At 36.4% G+C, this 21220-nt stretch overlaps 2 protein-coding genes across 2 annotated transcripts; both read right to left on the reverse strand.

Moving 5' to 3' along the window:
• Window positions 1–11056: 11056 nt before the first annotated feature.
• Window positions 11057–17670, reverse strand: LOC131320882 (ADP-ribosylation factor 1). Its single transcript, XM_058351777.1, has 8 exons — window positions 17340–17670; window positions 17185–17223; window positions 16626–16688; window positions 14849–14867; window positions 13735–13846; window positions 13488–13535; window positions 13119–13249; window positions 11057–11516 (listed from the first exon to the last, which is right to left on the reverse strand). The coding sequence occupies exons 1-8, from the start codon at window positions 17440–17442 to the stop codon at window positions 11483–11485; spliced, it is 549 nt and encodes a 182-aa protein (XP_058207760.1). The 5' UTR covers window positions 17443–17670; the 3' UTR covers window positions 11057–11482.
• A 958-nt stretch (window positions 17671–18628) lies between these two features.
• Window positions 18629–20449, reverse strand: LOC131320881 (uncharacterized protein At4g14100-like). Its single transcript, XM_058351776.1, has 3 exons — window positions 20097–20449; window positions 19524–19739; window positions 18629–18943 (listed from the first exon to the last, which is right to left on the reverse strand). The coding sequence occupies exons 1-3, from the start codon at window positions 20365–20367 to the stop codon at window positions 18831–18833; spliced, it is 600 nt and encodes a 199-aa protein (XP_058207759.1). The 5' UTR covers window positions 20368–20449; the 3' UTR covers window positions 18629–18830.
• Between the last annotated feature and the right edge of the window lie 771 nt (window positions 20450–21220).

Consider the following 21220-nt stretch of genomic DNA (forward strand, 5'->3'; position numbering starts at 1 on the left):
CTTGTCACCATATCTTAAAAACCTACGACATATAATTGCCCGTACGGCGCAATATTTTCTAAACATAGTCTAAGAGAAATATTAAATTTTACTTTTCTAAAGTTTTTTTTGTGTGTGATACAATGGTTAATTGTTTTTAACGCCTGCTCATATGAGTTGAGTCTCGAATATGCGTATGGTCTCACTTCATGCGTATGGTTCCACTTCATGAGAGAGGAGCTTTACAAATAACTGTGAATTAAAAAAATTCCTTCTCCTAACAAAATCTATTTTCAAAAATTTTAAATTTTAAGAATAAGCTTCAAACATGGTCTAACTAAGTTCATAAAATAGTCTAACACAACAAATGTTACCAAATCTGTATAATTCCATTAGTTGCATTCAGAGATAGCATCAAAGATATTAAGAATATATAATCATATGAGATTCCAACTCAAATTCAATTTTCTTAATGTCCACTCACTCAAAAGTGACACCCCTATCGCACTTGTTTCTTTAACTAACCTAGAAAAATAGAAAAACAAAATAGTTTCAAGATTACTTATAACCAAGTAAGGAGTAGAGTTTGAAACTTTGTCTATCCAAAAGATTTCAACAAAAAACCTACAATCTTCAATCCCAAATAGATCATAAAACTTCAGATCATCTAAACCAACAACTCAATATATTAAATAACAATTTTGTTCTCTTACCTAGTAGTTAAAAAGAAAAAGAATCTGCCGCTAAGAATAACTATTGGCCGTAAAAAATTACTCCTGGCCGCGAAGAGTAACCGCGATGAATTACTCATGATCACAAAGAATTACTCGTGGTCGAGATGAATTACTCCTGACTGCAAAGAATTACACTTGGCTGCAAAGAATTACTCTCGGCGAAGAATTACTCATGGCCGCAAAGAATTACTTCTGGCCGCCAAGAATGACTCAGGGTCTTGCAATTCTTTGCGGTTAAAAGTAATTCTTAGTGGTCAAAAGTAAATCTACGCGGTCAAGAGTAATTCTTGGCAGCTAAGAGTAATTCTTTACAGCCAAGAGTAATTCTTTGCGACAAGAAGTAATTCTTCGCGGCGAAGAATATTTTTTTGTCAAATTCTAATCTCAGTCATTGGCGGCTTCAATAGTTGAGATGGAGTGTCTTTTTTTGTGTTCTTAGAATGCTCTTCAAATTAGTATAGAATCTGAAATTTTTTGGTATTCTTCTCTTCCTTTTTTTGAAAAATCATAGAGACATTAATGTACAGTTGTTAGGAGTAAATAAACTCATACGGCAATTGTGTAATATATGCAAAAAGTGGGAGCTCTTTACTGAAAGGAGGAGAATGAGCCTAAACCATTGGATCAAAGTAACAACTTGTCTTTTGCTAGGTATGGATGATCCTACACCCTTGTGTTATGTACTATAGAAAATAAGTTGAACAAGAAATTAATTCCAATATGAAAACACAAGCACATGTATATTTTCGTTGGCTTTCAACTTTCAACCCGAAGGCGAAGATGAAACTATGACGTAGAATCAAGATGCAAAAAAATCAATACAGTTGCTGCCACCAACATATTGCAATGAATCAAATAACCAAATACTCCATCCGTCCCAAATTCTTTGTTCGGTCCGCAAAACGGAGTGTTAAAAATAATACAATTTTTGCAAGAAAAAATTAAAAGTTTTTCAACAACTTACTAGATATCAATGAGTATTTTTAATTTGTGAAAAAAAATTTAAATTTTTTATTGAAAAAATTGCATTATTTTTAACACTTCGTTTTGCGGACCGGACAAAGAATTTGGAACGGAGGGAGTATACAATTAATTAGTTTTTTTTCCCTCAACCAACTAAACAATTAACAATCGGAACACATTTTAAAAAATGACGGGGCCCACAGAGAGAGAGTGCTAAACGTGTGTGTGTGAGAGAAAGTAGTTTTTGATTCAAAATTGGAACCCGTTTTGAAATTTACATGTGAGGGAAAGAGAGACAGTTCTAGATCACGGTAATTTTTTTTGACTAATAACTATTAGGAAAGTAAGAAAAATTCAAAAATAAAGAATCAGAATAAGATTAGAAAATATCAATTTTAGTTTTTCTTTCATCCGTCTTCTAAATATTCATTCTTTCCAAATATATATTTAGTCTTACTATCCGTAAATCTTAGCTATAGAAAAAAATATGAACAAATTCGAGGGTCCAAAATATAAAAAATTCCAAAATCGCTGCTCCATATTATGTAGATACCTATGTTATGATTCATATTGTCTCCTTTAAAAAATTATACACATCATGTGACTTGTTCTGGTGGGGTGGAATAGCTACATTCACTCATAAAGGACGTAACTTGTTTCACTCATAAAGGACGTAACTTGTTCTGCGCCCCCCCCCCCCCCAGCTATTGGGAGAGGCCCCATTTCTCTTTCAATTAGCTACATTCACTCATAAAGGACGTAACTTGTTTTGCCCCCTGTCCCCCCCCCAGCTATTGGGAGAGGCCCCATTTCTCTTTCAATCCAAGGACGCCTCTTCGAAAAATTTCTTTCGTTTTTGTATGAATTAGGACTTTTGTTTTACTTCGGTATGTTGCTCCATCATCTTTAGCGAAAACCCGCTTTCTCACCAATTAGAAGAAAGAAGGAGCCGCATTCTTCTTCCAAATATTCACTTTCTAAATATATTTCTAGTCTTACTCCCAGTAAATCTCAGCTATAGAAAATCGTTGCTCTATATTATATAGATAAGTATTTTACGATTCATATTGTCTCCTTTAAAAAATTATATGCATCACATCACGTAACCTGTTTGTATAAAAATTCTACGATGCGATAACCTATTCTTTTTCTTTTGATACATTAGAGATTCACGATAATGCATCATAAGATCTATCCGCATATTCTGATTTGGTACGTATCTTACGATTAGTTTTTAATAAAAGATCACACCATATTATACCAAACGCGTTCTAAATTGTTCGATATAATTATGGCCCAAGTAGTGACCAAGTCATTTCTTCTCTGCTAGTCCTACGGATTAAGGGACCAGCGGCTTCGATTCCTAGATGAATGAGCTAATAACTAACTGATAAGAGCTACAACTCCGGGGAAAAGAGAGAAGATTAGGAAAAGAACTTTCAAGAAAGGGGGGCTTCACTCATGATTGGATGGTTACGGCCGAAAGGAAAGACTCTTTGTTACCTTGGACAACTTATAACGGTGTTTGTCCCGCATATCACTAGGAAGATCGGAATTTTTACAAAAGGTTTTCTAAAGCTTTCCTCTCAATTCATATTTAGCCGCGAGCAATCTAGGTTTGTGATCTCGTATATTCAGCTTCTCCAATATCTTACTGAGTTTCCCCCTCATCTTTTTGCAAAAAGTTTGGTCATAGTTAGTGACTGCTCTGTGGGTAAGGAGCTAGGTTGGTCCTGTGATGGAGAATGCTGAGGCCAAGGTGTGGAGACATGCATTCAAACCATTGATTCAACCAAATCAGTGTCGGTTTGGCAATGGCAAAGTGATAAATTCGGCTATTAGGATAGCGGCCGGGGACCTAAAAGAGAAGCTCTATTAATATATAGTAGTACTATTAATAGCAACAAACGCCTAACAAGATGATCCCAAGAAAATAGCCACATACTTGGGAACCACACCCGATCCAATCGACCACCAGATGCTCTTTGATTTGTTCATTATCTCATGCTGGCCTACTGATAGGTTCAGTAGACATCAATTTCAGTTGTCAAAACAAAAAAAGCAAGTTCAATTAATTTATAGTGTCCAGCAAAAGGAAAGTGATCGAACAATAAAAAAAGATGACAATATTGGAGTTAGTAATGCCAAAATCAAAATTGTCCCTACCAAAACATTAATTGCACCTTTCATTGAAGGATGACTAATTGCCCTCTAGTACAAGTCACTGCCTTTTATCATAATTCAATTTTATAAATATGCCCCTGGAAATCCTTTGGACTTAATGGGTTCTCCTGTTTTAAAACATATCGGAGCTTCAACGTTTTGCTCGAGAGCTCGGCTTGGCATTCTAAAATATTGTTCTACTTTTTAATCACTCAAGTACATGTGGCTTTAACTATTGCATTCTCTAACTAAGTACTCTCTTTGTTCCATTTTCATTGTCCATTACCTATTTTGTCTCTTTTGTGTCTATTGCCTATGTCTTTTAATCGATAATGTTTTTTATGATTTTGACAACTTTGTATTATAGAAGAAATTGAAATCTATCAAATTAGCTCAATATTACATATTTTTTGAGATTCACATTGGAAGATATAAGTGATCGAAAACTGACACGAACATCAAAAAAGGATAGCCAAAATGGGATGGAGGAAATATTTCGTTTCCAGATTGAAACCAAAGGCTAATACTCTCATATATATATATATGTGTGTGTGTGTGTGTGTGTGTGTGTGTGTGTGTGTCTCTTTCATATTTTCTAACTAAGAATAGTTGTGTTTTAATGATCCTTTACCTTTTGGGTAACTGGGTTACTGACAGGGACGGAGCCAAGATTTTACCCAAGCAGTGGCAAAATGCGAAGGATTAGGGGATACTGCCAAGCGAGGGTGCTTGGCAGTGGTGCCGAGCGGCCGATTTGGCTGTTCATCTCGGCACGAACGGCTCAGATCTAATCCAAGTATATAAATGGCCGGATTGACCGCTTGATACCGTTGCCAAGCACCCCCGGTTGGCAATATCCCCAAGTCCACAAATTAAATGTATACTAAAAAAAACATGCATTGCAATATGAATAGTCATCGACTCTAGAAAAAAATTAAAATAATATAATAAAAACTATAGTAAATGATATTTGTCATTTGTACATGGAGTACGAAAAAGACTAATATAGTTTTGGAATACTATTTTGGATCCCCTTTCTTCAAAAAATCAAGCAGTGACGAGTCTATATAAGTTGAAGATAACTTTTTTTTTACATATAATAATTGCATTTTCTAAAATTCTTGTCATGGTAGCCGCCACTACTAGACCCCCTCAGCTGCATCCTTGTGTATGCACCTTGACTAATAATATCTTTGGGGACCAAATACGACGTGATAATAACTTAGCAAGGTAGCACGCTAGAGTTATCAATTTCGATAGAAATCTTCCCTTCTCTGTCCATGTTTGTTAGATGGGTCTTCAGTCTTGACTCTGCTATAAAAATCTTTCAATCACTAACGGCCATGTTACTAGAACTCCATAAAGCAACAAAAACTTGGCAAAATCGCATGTCATTATATCATAGAACTAATGAGAAGAGTCTTTCCTCATCTTTCCGTGTTGGTTCTATTTGTATAACAATGTGAGGTAGACTCGTTCAAAAAATCTTACGATCACTCATGGCATATTTCTTTGGATTCCATAGAGCCTTAAAGACTTGGAAAATACATATGTAATTATCAAAGAATAGACAAGAACAGCATCTCCTCATGTTTCCATCTCTGTTTTATTTTAGAAAAATCTTGCAACAATTGATTAAGAACCTCATGATTCGAAAAATCTTGCAACCATTCATTGAGAATTTCATGTTTTATCATTTGGGATTGATAGCCATGTCCTTACCACTCTATACAACAGCTAGCATGCAAAGACTTGTCAAAGTCAATTCAGTGTCATTATCATAGAATAGAACTCGTTGGAAAAATATTGCAATCAGACTCCATGTAGGGATGGCAATCCCGGCCGCCCCACCCCGTCCTGCCCCATTCCCCGCCCCAAATGGATTCGGGATTCGGGATTTTTTGAAGATCGGGTAGGGGATGGGGATAATTTTTAAAAAAAAATGGGGAACGGGTAGGGGATGGGTATGAGTCTGTCCCCGCCCCATCCTCGCCCCGCCCCGCCCCGCCCCGCCCCGCCCCGTGTTGTGTGTGTGTGTGTGTGTGTATATATATATATATATAAAATAAATAAGTTATATACATAAATGAAAATTATATAGGAGTACTATATATACATAAGTGAGGAAGAAAGAAAGAAAGAAACTAAATCTCACTGTCAATTAACATAGAAGTAATTGAATTCACTTACCACAGATAGAAGATTAGTAGAAAAAAGAGCTCAAATCGATAGTTCTAGTCAGATAAATATTGTTCACATTTGATAAATATTGTTCACGTCGGAAACTCATGAAATAGCGTCGTGTTGAGAGACTAAGAAACGAAGCTTTAAAGAGCTTTGTGTGTGTTGTTTGTTCTTGGCGTCTTGCTGCAGGAGAGATACCGGATTAAGAATACTGATTTTGCCTGTGGTTCCAGTTGGATCCCCGATTCCCCACGGGGATCCCCGTTCCCCATTTGGGGAGGGGATGGAGGGTAAAAATAATTCCCCGGTGGGGATCGGGGAGGGGATGGGGATGGGGATGGATTTAGATTCGAGGATCGGGGACGGGGATAGTGGTATCCACCCCTACCCGCCCCATTGCCAACCCTAACTCCATGCATAAAGTAGCCCAGACTTGGTAACGTCTCTTTGTAGTGAAAATTTATAGGTGATTTCCTATCCATCTCCATCGATTTAGTGTATAATGTGGAACTTGGCTCATTGAAAAATCTTGCAATGAGTATTTATTCACTACTATTGACATGGCGCGCAGGGGAGGTGATTTATATTTTTGAAGAGGGGCGAGACTATACATTTTGATAATAAGTTTTTTTTTCAATGTAATAGTAGTACTTTTTTTAGAATCGTAGGGGTACTAGTCCTCCTCTGTCTCCATCCTTGATTACTGAGTTGTTCTTGAGAAACTCACTTTCTAAGAAATGCTTGTTCTTTATTTGAGGTTACCTTAATTTTATTGCTCTTCCAGGCTGAAGAGTGTTTTCTAAGTATTTAATTAACTTTTATTATCTCCTATGAAAATGCAAAATCTTTTTTTTTTAAAACTTTTCATAATGTAGAGTTGCTCGACAGGGTCATAAAAATTAACTGAGCAAACAATTAAGGGTATCAATGAGAGTTCAATTGATTTAGTACTTAAATAAACAAGAAGGAATCAACCCACCCAATCAAGAAAGTGAAGGGAAAAAAAAAAAAAAAAACCCAAATGATATTACTATTAGAGTGGCGTACGTAGACGGTAGATGGGTGAACCTTCTAAGGTTTTAAAGCTGGAGGAATATTTGAAAACATCAAAAAACTGATAAATATAATTCATTTAAGAGATTCAGGGGTTGTTTTGTAAAGTAAAATGATGATGAATAGTGACTTGTGTAGAAGAGGGCAAATAAATCATTCACTTAGAACCTACCACTAATGTTTTGGCAGTAACAGCCTAAGAGATTGTGTACCTATTTGCCCTTTTGGGGTAAGTTTTTTCTGTCCCTAACATGATTTTTTTATCATCATTTTGTCCCTAACATGAATGTTTTGTTTTTGTCCGGATTTAGTCTAGTTTCTGTCCGGATTTAGTCCGGTAGTTTGTTGATCATGTATTTGGTATTAGTTTTATTTTATGCAAAACCTAATCTCGTTAGGCGAGCTTAGAATAGGGTTGCACTTATTGTGCTCTGATTGCCCTTTCTATTGATTTGTCAAGCTCTCATAGCATTCCTCTCTATTCTGTTGTGTAGGCTTTCATCTTACAGTTGAATACTGTTATGTAGACAACTTCTTACATTTGAAAAAAAAAAAAATTAACTATTTTTTCCCGGTCGTGGGTGTGGACACCATTAAATAATTTCGCACCACCAAACAGCCGCCGTTCTTAAAACAGGGCCGTCCGAAATTGGCGGCCGGTTATTAGTGCTCCTTTAATCACCAAACAAATTTTCTCCACTGTAGACCCCTATAGTTGCTGATATTATGATAAATAAAAGGAAAGATAACTAATAGTACAAAAAATTTTAAATTTCCTATGGTTTTACTCCTATGTGTTTAGTTCGCACAAAAATTGTGAGGCTCGCATCTCCAATTTTGGCACAGGGCTTGAGATGCTCTCTTATTATGCATGATGACGATTTCTTCGTTTGAGTTGTCCGGTGATTGTTTGCTTTCTCTTCTCCTTCTCCTCCTCGATAAGCTCGTCGTGTCGTGGTACTGAGAAGTGAGTTTTGTATAATCTCCGGATTAGAAAGTTATTGTGGTAATTAATTAGGTTGAAAATTCCAACTAAAATATGTGAAATAAATGCAAAGGGAAGTATTTCATGGAGATGATTTTTACTATTTTTGTTGGGTACTTGACACAATTTATGGTTTTTGACATTTTGTACAAGGTAGCATGAGCTACGTATTTTAATTTGGTGGTCCATAGGGGGGATAGACCATAGTGGGAAATAAACTTAAAACAACATTTGAAGAAGTCGTTATAACTAGACGTCAGAACGGAAAAATCAAATAGTAATAATTTTTTTTTTATTTTTTTGGCTCAACAGAAAGGTAAGGCAGACTTTTATTCCGAAAGAGACCTTGAGGAATAGAAAATTAGGCCTCGCGGAACGCATGATTTTTGGTGTTTTATGGGAGATGCAGGCGCTGCCATATCCACCAATAATTAAGAAGACCAAATTTTTCTCACGGGTTAGTTTGGTTGGTTAATTGATTTATCCCACATAAATGATCGGGTTGATTTTCGGAGTCAAGCCACAATAACGTAAATGTCTTGTGAATTCTCTAGCTCTGGCGTGAATGACATTCTCGACCGAACCGAGAAAATGATTAGTTGAGGTGCGCATAATTTGACACAAACACTCGAACCAAAATGAAAGCCCAAGTATCTTTCAATCACGACCCATCCTTATGTGATGTAACTTGTGGGAATTAAATCGTGTCCCACCTTAATACTGGTGATGAAAACATCATTAGATAATCATAGCCGTGTGCAGTACAGTGTTTTCCAATCTGATGGGAATATGATACTCGTTTTTTTTTTTCTTTGAACGGCCAAAAATTTATGGTACTCCTTGACTTTCAGTGTTGGTGAATTGGATATATATCAATAGAATCTCATCAACCAAGCATGAGAATCGAATTGGTTATTTGGGGGTTATTTATCAGGACTAACAATCTAATACTTTAATAAAACTAATATAAAAAAAAATCACTCCCAGCAAACACCACAAACAGTTACATAAATAAATACGTATGCAGTGAGTGCGGACCCACATTATATGTAGTAAGTGTGTTTGTGTAATTGCTTGTGATGCTAGAATGATTAAATAATACAAACAGGTCACATATAAGAGAAAGAAGTAAGGAGTGACACGTATCAGATGTCACAGTGGGCCAAAATAAATTCCTTCGATAGTGTCTTTCTTTTTTAATCAAAAAAATGCCTTCAATAGTTTGATTCATAACAATTTGTTCCCGGATGTGGGTTGCCTTATCATTTTTATTATTCAGCGTGCCGCATGCGAATAAAATAAAAGTATAATATTTTTTGTGAACATTAAATGAAACTAAATTCTTGAAATTTATTCAGTTTTCAAATAGTATAATATAAGTATATATAGTCTCTCAAGAAACTGACAAATTATTGAAGTGCTAGCTGCCCACAAACTTGCAAAGACATGCAGCTAAGCATATTATCATCGGAGATTATATTTTACACGGACCTCTGCGTAGAAGGAGAAGTCTGCCGCCCAGCCAATGAAAAAAGGACAAGAGTGGGCAATCATTAACCCAGCAATGCAATGCACTGTTTCACACGTGATATGGGCATGACTATTTTGATGATTTTGTGGGTCCATTTCAGATCAAAAAAAATTACTCAAATTGCAAGTTATTTTTAAAATATTTTTTTATGGGTTCTTAACTCAATCTGATATGTGTAAGTATTTTTTCGGCGTTCGTAGGGGCCCTACGAATTCTGAAAAAGCCCTTAACGACTTATAGATGATTTTGTAGGTCTCATTTTAGGCTCCCAAAAAAACAATTTCAAAACACTCAAGTTGTTTAAACTATTATTTTATGGGTTTTTGTTATAAATTAGCTCAATCCGATATTCGTAAGGACTTTTTTACTAGCATTCATAAAGGCTTTACGAATTTTGAAATATCTTTAACGATTTATAGATGATTTTGTAGATCTCATTTTAGGTCAAAACGCAAGTTGTCCGTAGTATTTTTTATAGGGCCTTGTAAAAAATTAACTCAGCCCGATATCCATAAAGGCTTTGCAAAAAATTTATGATTTTTCAGCTTTCGTATGAGCCCTAAAATTTTTGAAAAAGCCTTTATGGACATCGGATTGAGCTAGTAATTTTTTACAAGAGCCCTTAAAATAATTTTTTAAGAATAACTTGCATTTTGAATAAATTTTTTGGGGCCCGAAATAGGGCCTACAAAATCATCTATAAATCGTTAAGGGCTTTTTCAAAGTTTGTAGGGCCTCTACGAATGCTAAAAAATATCTTACGGATATCAAATTGAGTTACTCCAATATTTTACAAGAACTCATAAAAAAATATTTTAAGAATAACTTGCTGTTTGAACAATTTTTTTGAAATCCGAAATCAACCCTACAAAATCATCAAAATAGTCGTGCCCATTTCACGTGTGAAACAGTGTATAGCATTTGCTGAGTTGATTGGTCACTTCTCTAGCTGACTTGTCCTTTTTTCATATGGTGGCCGGACTTCTCCTTCTACACGGAGGGTCCGTGTAGAATACAATCTCTTATCACTGTGATGTTTCCTATATAGGAGTATATGAAGGATCAAGAAGTTTTTGGGTGCCGAGTGGATACCATGTGACGGTACCCGTCGACAATTTGGACCGTCCAAGCAATCCAAAGTGAGCTTAACAGGATACTTGTAACCATGTATGCAAGGATACTGAGCAAACAGCACCGGAAAAATAATCCGATCGAATGCAATGTGACTTGAGTCGACAATTAAAAAAAAATGCAGAGAAACTTGCTGTGTAGCACAATTTGAATCGACCGAGTTTGGCCTAGTATCCCACACCAATCTCATCTGCCGTACACAGCTTAAAAATTCATCCATGCATACTAGCATAGACCATCAGGAAAGAAAGCAAGAAAACTAGGCAAGGTTTTATTCACCGAAGCTAAACTTGAATCGAATTTTCACTCACTTGTAATCTGCTCATTCCAACAGGCCAAAGATTAACTTTTTTCCAAAATTGGTCCAGCAAACCAAACACCAAGTTAAACTATCATCTCTAGGAACAAAAGACAGAGAAATATAAATACAAGTTGCCGGGTGGGTCCAATGTGGCCCTCCCATAGGCAGGTTCTAAGCATAACCCAAAGAAGAAAAATGAAATGCTACCGTATGTAAATTTCAACATTCGGATAACCTGAAGAGCATAAAAGGAGAAAATGGGGTACACAGTGTAACGAGCCAAAAATCATGTCCAAAAGAAACTTAACGCGTATAACCAAAATCAGTAAGAAAAAACAGACATACTACAACCATTTTAAAAACTCTATCTTGGATCACACCGAGTAAAAGGGCGACTCTCCTCTTAGCTCTGACTTTCCTATGGAGCACCTTGGCTTCTGTATCTTCTTCCTAAACCATTAGCCGCCTCCAGACTTTAGTGTATTACTCAACCTGCACAAATAGGTAATTGAGTCAATAAGGCTTTCTAAATAGCAGCAATCCACCATAAGAGACGGGATGAGTTTATTCTATGTATACACGTGAATATATGCAGATATACACACTAAACTTGCTACACTTTCTGTAAGTGGAAATCTAATGAGCGCGCACAAGCGTGGTCACTGACAATACTGACATTGTCAGACACTCTCCAACATGTATAGCAAGGCAGTCATTCAGACATGTCTTAGTGTTACATTTACCACCGAACATGCTTCGAACATTTTGTGCTCACATGTCCATCACTTAGATGTACATGGAACGCATCATTCGGAATAATAATTTAAGATGCACTAACAAAGAACAATGAAGATCTATACCTGTTTATCCCTCATCCTCTAGACTAGTTAATAATAGGGATTATGTGTCAGATGATAAGTCATCTATAATGGATTGGTGGAACACTTTTTTCCTTACATGATATCTTGATTATCAGATAAGCTTTGATAGAATGCAATTATCATGTATGTCATGGGATATGGTTATTTCTATCGTAACCTAGAATTATGTTCCATTTTTCATTTATCTATGAAATTGTATACGCGTACATACATATTCATACAAGAATATATTATATTTGTATGTCCAACGGGCCCCTGTCATGCATTTCTTCAAGAATCACAATGTCAGCGTGTTTGTGTGTGTCGTGTCATCAATAGCTTGGTATACATTATACTAAAAACTTAACTGATGACTCTCTATCTGCCTTTTGTTTCTCTCCACATGCAAGACGGTTTCCACATGGAGGGGGTGCTGGATAGCTTGAATTTTCAGACAGTTAAAGCTTTTGGGTAAAGAGATTTTTACCTTTGAGTATAGAAAAGTGACACTTAATTCCCATTAAGGAGAGATGGAATACTTAATTACCACTAGGTCCACTTTTACAAAAATACATTTACCATTAATGGAAGCGTCATCCTAGGGTTTTAGGGTATGCTAGGGTTTTATGGTACCCTAGGATTTTAGGGTACCTTAAGATTTTAGGTTTTAGGATATAACCTAGGGTTTAGGTTTGGGGGCTTTCATATAGACCTAGGGTTTAGGTGCTTTCATAGAGCCTTAGGGTTTAGGTTTAGGCACTTTTTCATAGGGGTTTTAGGATGCACTTTCCTATTATAGAGTTTTAGTAGTTTAGGCACTTTCATAGGGTACCCTAGGGGTTTAGGCATTTTTATAGAGTACCCTGGGGTTTAGACACTTTGATAGGGTGCCCTAGGGGTTAGGCACTTTCAGTGTTTAGGGTTTTAGATACTTTCGTAGGGTTTTAATGTTTCGTTAATTAGAGGAGACTTGGTGGGAATTACTTTCTATTTTCTGGACCTAGAGGTAAAATGCCCTTGGGTAAACCCATGAATTAACACAGTTCGTACCCATGCCACTCGGGTGGGAGTCCCGTGGGATACAACCTTGATATTTAACAAGTCGAAGTATTCTACATATATCAATCCAGTATTCGTAGTCACTCTGGATCGAAGGAAGTAGGGCAATTAAAACCCGAAGCAGCAACACTACGAACCCACGTGGACATCAATATCATCAAATACTTGAGCTTACCAGTCTAAACCCTCAAATAAACCTTCTCCTTTTATTGCAGAAGTTTTAAAAATAGACCATTGGCGGTTTTTTATCTTGTGCAACTCTAGTGCCTCCGTCACCGCAGCATCATCAAGAGCACCAGGAAGATCCTGCAGACCGAAAACAGAAACATTATAAAGACAAAACAATCCACAAAATTACCAAAGAACATTACTTCAGGTGTAAAGAGGTTTTAGCAGAAACTAAAAGATATCAAAGGGTTGGCGGCCTCATGGCCAATTATTACAACCATGTGATAGCTACAAGAACAACTCAGTGTCAAATTTCCTTACACTGAGTTTATTGACATGAACGCAAGCAAAACAGGAAAATGAGAACAACATGCACCTGCTTGTTCGCATAAATGAGCACAACAGCACCTTTCAACTCTTCTTCCTGAAAGACAGAATGACATACCGAGATTCTTATACTTCAAGACGAATTGTTCAGATGTAGTGTGAGAAAACTAATAGGAGAAACATGCCTAGTAAATGGTAAGAGAAAAAGAAATAACAGCAGTATCCACATTTTTCTAAAAACCTTCTTCATAAATAAATCTCCATACGTAAGCATAAACCACCTAGCTATAGTATACCTCCAGGATTGCATGAAACTCATCTTTAGCTATTACCAGCCTATCCGTGTCACTTGAATCGACAACATAGATTATGGCTTGAGTATTAGGAAAATAGCATCTCCAATATGGCCTGTCATGATAGAATCAGACTGTGAGCTTGAGCCATTTATGCCAAAGCACCAATTTTGATAACAGTCAAATAAATGCAGAGGTTAAGCGGCCCAAAGATTTCATCTGAACCAACAACTAAAGCACAGGAACGATGTATTTCTTGACAACTTTCCAGTGACATCTTCAGTTACATGTAGAATCTCCATTCACCGGAGTCCTAATAGAATAACCAAACGAAAAATGGTAGAAGGGAGTGACTCAAGCAATTCAAGAGAGTAAACAAATTGGTTCTCATTTCCACATTGCAATTGATCCATGGGCCCATAAGCCACACAACAACTTCTCCTTCGAAGAAACCCAGAGGCCACATTCTATGGATTTTTTTACCTTCAAAGTTTTAGTTGAATCGATTGTAATCTGGTAGCTGTCAGTGTTGAAACAAAATTTAAGACCAAAGGCGACACCTTATGGTTGTTAATAAAATAGAACGGCCAGCAGCAAGCAAGTAGCTTAAAGTCTAAGTGAACATTTCCCTTCTATAACCTATTTCGGCTGTCTATCATTTGCAGACTTTTGTCCCTTTACATACCAGCAAGCAAGTACGTATAATGTAGGCAGCATCAGGAATTCTGAGAAGCACATAGTGGCCTTGGCACACCATTACAAGTTAAGACTGAGATTGAGCAACAAAAAAGTTGAAGGGATGGTTTACCAAGGACCAAGTTAACTGTTTAAGAAAAGCAGCAAACAAAACAAAAGGGAAACCTAACTTTATATTTTAATATGAACTAAATATAGTCATGACGAAATTAATTAAGTTATGAATCCTAGTTTTAGAAGGAAAACAATGCCTAAGAGCTAATTGAAATTAAATAACTTCATAATCCTATCAAGGCACAGTTACTCAGCAGAATTCTCAAAATAGCACAGCATAAAGTCATACATATTATGCAAATATGTCTAATAAAGAAAGTGGAACAAGCACACAAAAAAAGGTCAATATGGTGAGTGAAAATAATACCTGATACTTGTCTGCCCACCTGTGTCAACCAGAAACCACTATTAGATGAATGAACCAACCAAAACAGCAATAGTAATTCTAGCCCAAGCAAACTCGTCAAAAAAAGCCAGTATATGATCAAAGATTGAAGACAGACTTCCACTTTAATGTTGATATACGTAACACTATAACTATATAAAACGAACTGAACAAGTCTCCTGCCGTCAACAATAGTATTCTACAACTCCTCCATCACTATGATCTGTCCAAAGTCATTAAAGAAGAATAGATGAACTAACACTATAAGGAGAAATATAATTACTGAGAGGTGCTTCTCTACAAACTTCATTACAAGTACCAGAATGCACCTGGCGATATTCCTTGAGGGGCCCCTTTCAGGATCACCATCCTGCCTTTCAGAGGAAGAGGCTTGGCTTGCCAGGCTATAAGCTTCATTAATCATATTTTCAGACCATTGTTTGCTTGTATAGAATGTCCCCATCAGTTTGATAGACGGGCCCTATTTGTTCACTACCATACTTCAAATCCAGTATCCTACATTACTACGATAATGTGCAATGGTATCTACCATTTTATCAAGGCTTGGGTAGAAAATTATGGTTCAACCATGGTCTTATCTGGATTGGAACAGTCCGACATTACTACTTGGCATTATCCCTGCAACGAGCGAGGTGCTGGAGAGGGTAATACTACAGAGAAACCTATCCTTTGGAATTACCTAGAGTGGCTCCTCTTAGACTCGAACATGCATTCTTGTGCTTGGCAGCTCAAGCATCTATCTTTGCACCAAACAAAACTCACTACAAACTAGAAAGGTGGCCCGAATGTGAGAGCACGCAGGTGCGAGAAAAAGGTAGGAAAGTGGGGTAGTAAAGAAACAAGAGTAATACAACTTGCATTCAATAATCATCAAGATTATAGGGTCTTTACAGAGTGGAACCAAGTGGATGCCAAAACTCGCTCTAGCAGTGTAGCACTAGCTTAATATAAAGCAACATATAACAAAATACCAAGGTGGAAAGGACTACGAGACACCTAAGGAACATTTCCAACCATTTTGTAGCCATCTTTCTTTATTTTGTTCGCTTTTCTCCTTATTGTTTTTTGCAATACGACAAGATTTAACATTTACATGCAGTACACCTAATTTGTTGCTACTTGCTACTAAGCACAAAAACAGATTCACCAATTTCTCTGAGCGATCCTCTTCACAATATGCATGAACCTTTTTCATTGTCACATAATGGGGTAATTAAAGACCATACAATTTACTGGAAGGACATGATAACTTAAAATACTGTCTCTTAAGGTCAACAATGGACTATAACAATTTACGAGCAAGTCATGATCATGTGAACAAAAATTCTGAGCTAACATTTCTGATAATTCCACTCTTTGGTGACCTGATTTTGCAAAGCGGTTTATTCAATTAAAAATTTTCCAAGTTAAAGATCTGAAAAACTCAACCACCCCATCCAAAAGAAACTTTTGATCGGAACAACCCAACACCTGTCTCCACATTCATAACCAATGAATCCACTTCATCAGCCCAAAACCAATGTACTCAAATTGAGATTCAACCCGTTTAATCAAATTACAGGAAGTGATATCATTCCAAACTGCCAATACTGTTTGCACCCAATAATAGCAATCAGGAGATTCAGAACATAATGCAGATATCAGAATTGAAAAACAACAGCAAAAGTGAATTACTTCTGAAAATAATATCCAGCAATAGAAAGGAAAGTGCAGATCATCAAGTAAAAAGTTGGCATACCCAGATCCCAAACTTGAAACTTTATGTTGTTATATTGCACTGTTTCGACATTAAACCCAATTGCTGCATCAAGCATGTAAAGCGAAATCAATTCACAAGTCTCAAAATATACACTGGCAGTGAGGTTTCAATAATTCAATACTCAGGAAATGCAGTAAAATTGAACCACAATTATCAAATTCCTTAAAATTAACACGAATATCAAGAATTGCAAGGGTTCCACTCAATAGATCAAGATTCTCTTACACGTACACAATGGAGAGGTCCATTATACATGAGATGCTGCCACCTCAAATTGCAAGGAAAACGGTCTAGACGAAGTCACAAGATCAATTTGACAATATTGCCACACATGGAGTAGAAAAAATTTCAAGATGTGGGTACACGTAATGTAAGTGGCCTAATCTATTCGCAAAATGATTACTCCCCAATGTTTGCAATATTCCACTAGTGTAATGGAGAGGATCTTCCCCATACACCGATTCCACTACTACTAATTCTCTACTGGTTTTGGAAATAAAAAATTTAAAGCAAAAGGCTAGGTAAGAGTACTACTAACTTGGGATTGTGGAGACAACTTCTCCCATTTGAAGACGATCTGCACGAAACCGGATTGTTCCCACATTACAAAAATAAGCAACAAAACAAATCAGAGAACCATACAGAATCATAACTAAAAGACAATTCGCATGAGATGGGAGAATCGTATCATACAGAGAATTGTGGTTTTTCCCGCATTGTCGAGACCGAGAACGAGGATCCGAGCTTCTCTATTACCGAACATCGAAGAGAACAATCGAGTAAACACAATCCCCATTCTTAACTAACTGGTTTAGGGAAATCCTGATCAGATCTTACAGCAGAATCCTAGTCCAGACCTTCCCACAGTAAAACCCTAACATCACCAATGTTTTAGGAAATTCCAGATCAGATCATCTCTCTCTCTCTCTTGATGTATGGTAGTGTCTCTGACAGGAACCGAAGAGAGAGAGGGAGAGAACAGAATACGAAGACGAGAGGAGACCAAAATACTAGAGTAGTATTTCGGACGGGATTCCTTGTACAGTGGGCAAATATAGAGTCACGATTCACGGCAGTTCACACATGAGAAAGGTCAAATTATTTACATTTCACCCCTTCGAATACTCTGTATACGACTAATATACACCCTATATATTTCAAAAAAAATGATTCTCATACCCCTTTTTTATATTCATTGGCAGTTGCACCCCTTTTTTTTTTTTTGGCCTTTTATTCATGTGAAATTAGTAAATTTCCTTTACCTCTTGAATCACTTCTTTCATATGAAGGGTAATTTGATACTTTCACGTGAATAAATACAAAAAAGAGAACACAATGGATAAAAATGGATTGTTAAAATCATTTCCCTAGATTTTAGAACATATATTATACTTTTTTGGTAATGCAAATATCCCAGAGCAACTTACGTGCAACTCGAACTAATCTCTATAGTATTAGTTGAGGAACAATATATGTTCTAATAAGCAGATGGGGCCACTCACATGCGAGTCATAATATTCGACGAATTTTTTTTTGGGTACTTTGAAAATTTCTAATCTTCAATGATTTGAGCTATTTTATTTGGCACTAAAATAGCCTACTAATTTCGAATTCACGATTGCATAGAGTTTTGGTACAGAAAAAATCAGCTCATGCCCGTCCCTCCGGCATATGTCAAATTAAACTGAAAAAGAAGCAAGATCGATCAACTAATTAAACTACTTTTGCTCGTCGTGTCAACTTCTTGGATGACTCGTGTAATATTCCTATTGAAAGAAGGAAAAAAAAGGTATCAAAAGCATTGGAAGAGAAAGAAAGGGCAAAAGGCATCTAGTTGATTACAAATATTCCTAGTGTAATATACTACTATATATATATATTATTCCTTCCAATTCCAATTACTTGTAGTAGCTAGCTAGTTTGATTACAAAATTACAATAGTGGGCTTCCGGCCTCCACCAGTAGTATTATCAGAGCTGTGCTTTCTCGATCTAACAGTATTTTTCTTTCATTTCATTCGACGACTCGATCTGTTTAGAAATTCAAGATCCAAAAGGGCAGCAGCATTGATCCGATCGTGCTGACATTAATTGATCATTACATGTATCCACAAGACATTAATTATTATTCACTTCACTTGTGTAAATTAGTAGTAATATATTCGTTTTACTCAACACTAATTAATTAAGCAGCTCTTTGTCTGTCTTCTTGACTAGTAAAGCAGTATGCAGGAGCTTGAGTGAAAGAATCTTGCAATAATTCACCAATCTCGAAGGTAATCACGTGCGTGGAAATTCCTGGAAAAAAAATTTCACGCCAAAAGAGTCAATATATCGCGACATTAACATGCAACGTTGCGAGGAATTGAAGTACTAATTTTTTGACTTTGCGTAACGTACATCAACGTAAAACTAAAAGTCATCATATAATGTCATTCATACATATAAAATCTTGTACGTACGTACCGATTTCATCTTTAGAATAATGTGAGTTTTTGGCCTTGTTCGTTTTGATGTTTTAATTTTGTTTTCTAATCATTACCCTATATCTTTTTTCAAACATTACCTTATTTCTCCAATTATTAATTTCATCTCTCTCTCTCTCTCTCTCTCTCTCTCTCTCTCTCTATATATATATATATATATATATATTCACTCATTACCCATCTCTTCAATCATTACCCTATTTCTCTCTCCACCCACTACAAAAACTAAAATAACTTTGAACAAGGCTTTCAATTTTTATATTTGAGACAAAATTAACCTCTATGTAGATGAAAACATTAATTATCCAAAATTGATTTTCTGTATCTCAGTTGTATTAATTTGAAGATCAATTTCCAGGAAAACAAACAAAGGTATAGTATGATCAATTTACCATCATAGAAATCCCATCGAACGGGCCTCTTCGTGAGCACATCCTCATAGTACCAAATGAAATCTACCTTCTCCCACACATTGCAGAGAAACCCATCAGTGACTTGTGTTCCAAGGTAGTCGGCTCCGTCGAGAAAGTCCGGCCGGAGGATTCCGACGTCAAACTGCATGATCATGCACGTCCCATTCTCGCCCAATGTGTAGTAGAAGGTTGTACCTGTCGAACATAACATATATAAATCCATAAAAATATATAATTCATACATATAAAGCAAAACAAAACCAGGATTAAGGAAACTCAGTGCATATCGCCCTAAGTAAAGGTGAGTCAGGCGATCGCCTTGGACCCCCAAAATTATGCAAGTATATACCCTTTAAAAATCTTGTTCTTTAATCACTCTACGTTCTTATTTTCTTTTTGCCATCACAATGATGCCACAAAAATATTTCGATCTCCGTGCACACATCGTGTGTGCCACGACTTCTAATTGATTTAATTCTAGGAACTCTAAATACATGACAGACTTCTCATTGAACATTTGGAAATTAAGCTTGAGGTTAAAAAAGTACGTACCGTTGTTCCACTCGATGTCGTATAATAGAACACCAAGTTGCTTCTGAAATATGTTGACATTGCGGCGGTTGGGCCAATCATAATATAAATTGCTGATTTGGAGCTGTGCCTTCGACAAATTCATGTACAAAAGTGCGTGGAATTGTTCCGGCCATGGTTGTGGAGTTGGGACCTCAATTTCCGCTGGTTGAGAAACTGCATTGGTTAGTACTGAAAGTTGTAGTACAGCGAGAAGAGCAATTGCAGTGCATAATTGGTTGATCTTCATCATCTCTCTTCTCTCTCTCTCTCTGGGGATAAGGTGGGTAGGCTTGTCAATGGCTGAGAAGCATTCCAGAGATTAATCAATGATATATGTATGGGGCTACTATTTGAGATGCCCTTTATGAGGGTCACGACGAAAAGGGACCCCCCTTTGCGTCTATAAAATCTGAACCATAAGATATTTTAAGAGAATATATATAACCGGACTTCTCTGCTGTCAGAATTTGGACCATATATAATAAAGACTGCATTCGTCAAATGGGCTTTTGATTTTCAAACATGGGCTAATGTTTGATTGCTGGGAGTGTATACGTAACAAACTCTATATATCGTAAAGCCCAAGTCCACATAAATTCATGAATTTCAGCCCAAGTCCTAATGAATACATGTACTTCCCCAACTTTTTTTTAATTTATCCGAAACGATGAGGACTTCTTCCAAAACGAAAACAGATCTACGGTCCATGTTTTTTTTATTGAAAAAAAAATAGGGACGGACGGACCATATTCTATTAAGTTAAGGTAATTTCTCGATAATATTTAGAAATATTTAAATATCCATTCTCTTTATCCATGCCATGTAAGAATTCATCCCACGCAATTTAAACAGTTATGATTTCATCCCCATCTTAAAATAATTCCAGAACTACCCTCATATATATACATATATATATATATATATATATTAGTAAATAATTTGGGATGAAATCTTAAAGCTAGGGTCTTAACCGTTATTAGAGATACCAACCAAAAAATCAAATCCCATAATTGACGTCATATCCCATAATTAATGGAATTTGTTTGCCCCAAAATCAAATCCCGTAATTATGGGATCAAAACCTACCAAATTTGAAACACCAT

The sequence above is a fragment of the Rhododendron vialii genome, chromosome 3a, assembly GCF_030253575.1.
Source record: "Rhododendron vialii isolate Sample 1 chromosome 3a, ASM3025357v1".
Lineage (NCBI taxonomy): Eukaryota > Viridiplantae > Streptophyta > Magnoliopsida > Ericales > Ericaceae > Rhododendron > Rhododendron vialii.

Bases quoted from the DNA above. Each gene is read 5' to 3' on its own strand.
- LOC131320882 (XM_058351777.1), bottom strand. From the start codon at position 17,442: ATGGGGATTGTGTTTACTCGATTGTTCTCTTCGATGTTCGGTAATAGA. The intron at 16,689-17,184 runs GTTAGTAGTACT...TGCTTGATGCAG, and splicing joins AGTTGTCTCCACAATCCCAA to CAATTGGGTTTAATGTCGAA. The intron at 13,536-13,734 runs GTATACTATAGC...TCTGTCTTTCAG, and splicing joins AGTTTCATGCAATCCTGGAG to GAAGAAGAGTTGAAAGGTGC.
- LOC131320881 (XM_058351776.1), bottom strand. From the start codon at position 20,367: ATGATGAAGATCAACCAATTATGCACTGCAATTGCTCTTCTCGCTGTA. The intron at 19,740-20,096 runs GTACGTACTTTT...TATGTTCGACAG, and splicing joins CGACATCGAGTGGAACAACG to GTACAACCTTCTACTACACA. The intron at 18,944-19,523 runs GTAAATTGATCA...TTTTTTTTCCAG, and splicing joins TCGATGGGATTTCTATGATG to GAATTTCCACGCACGTGATT.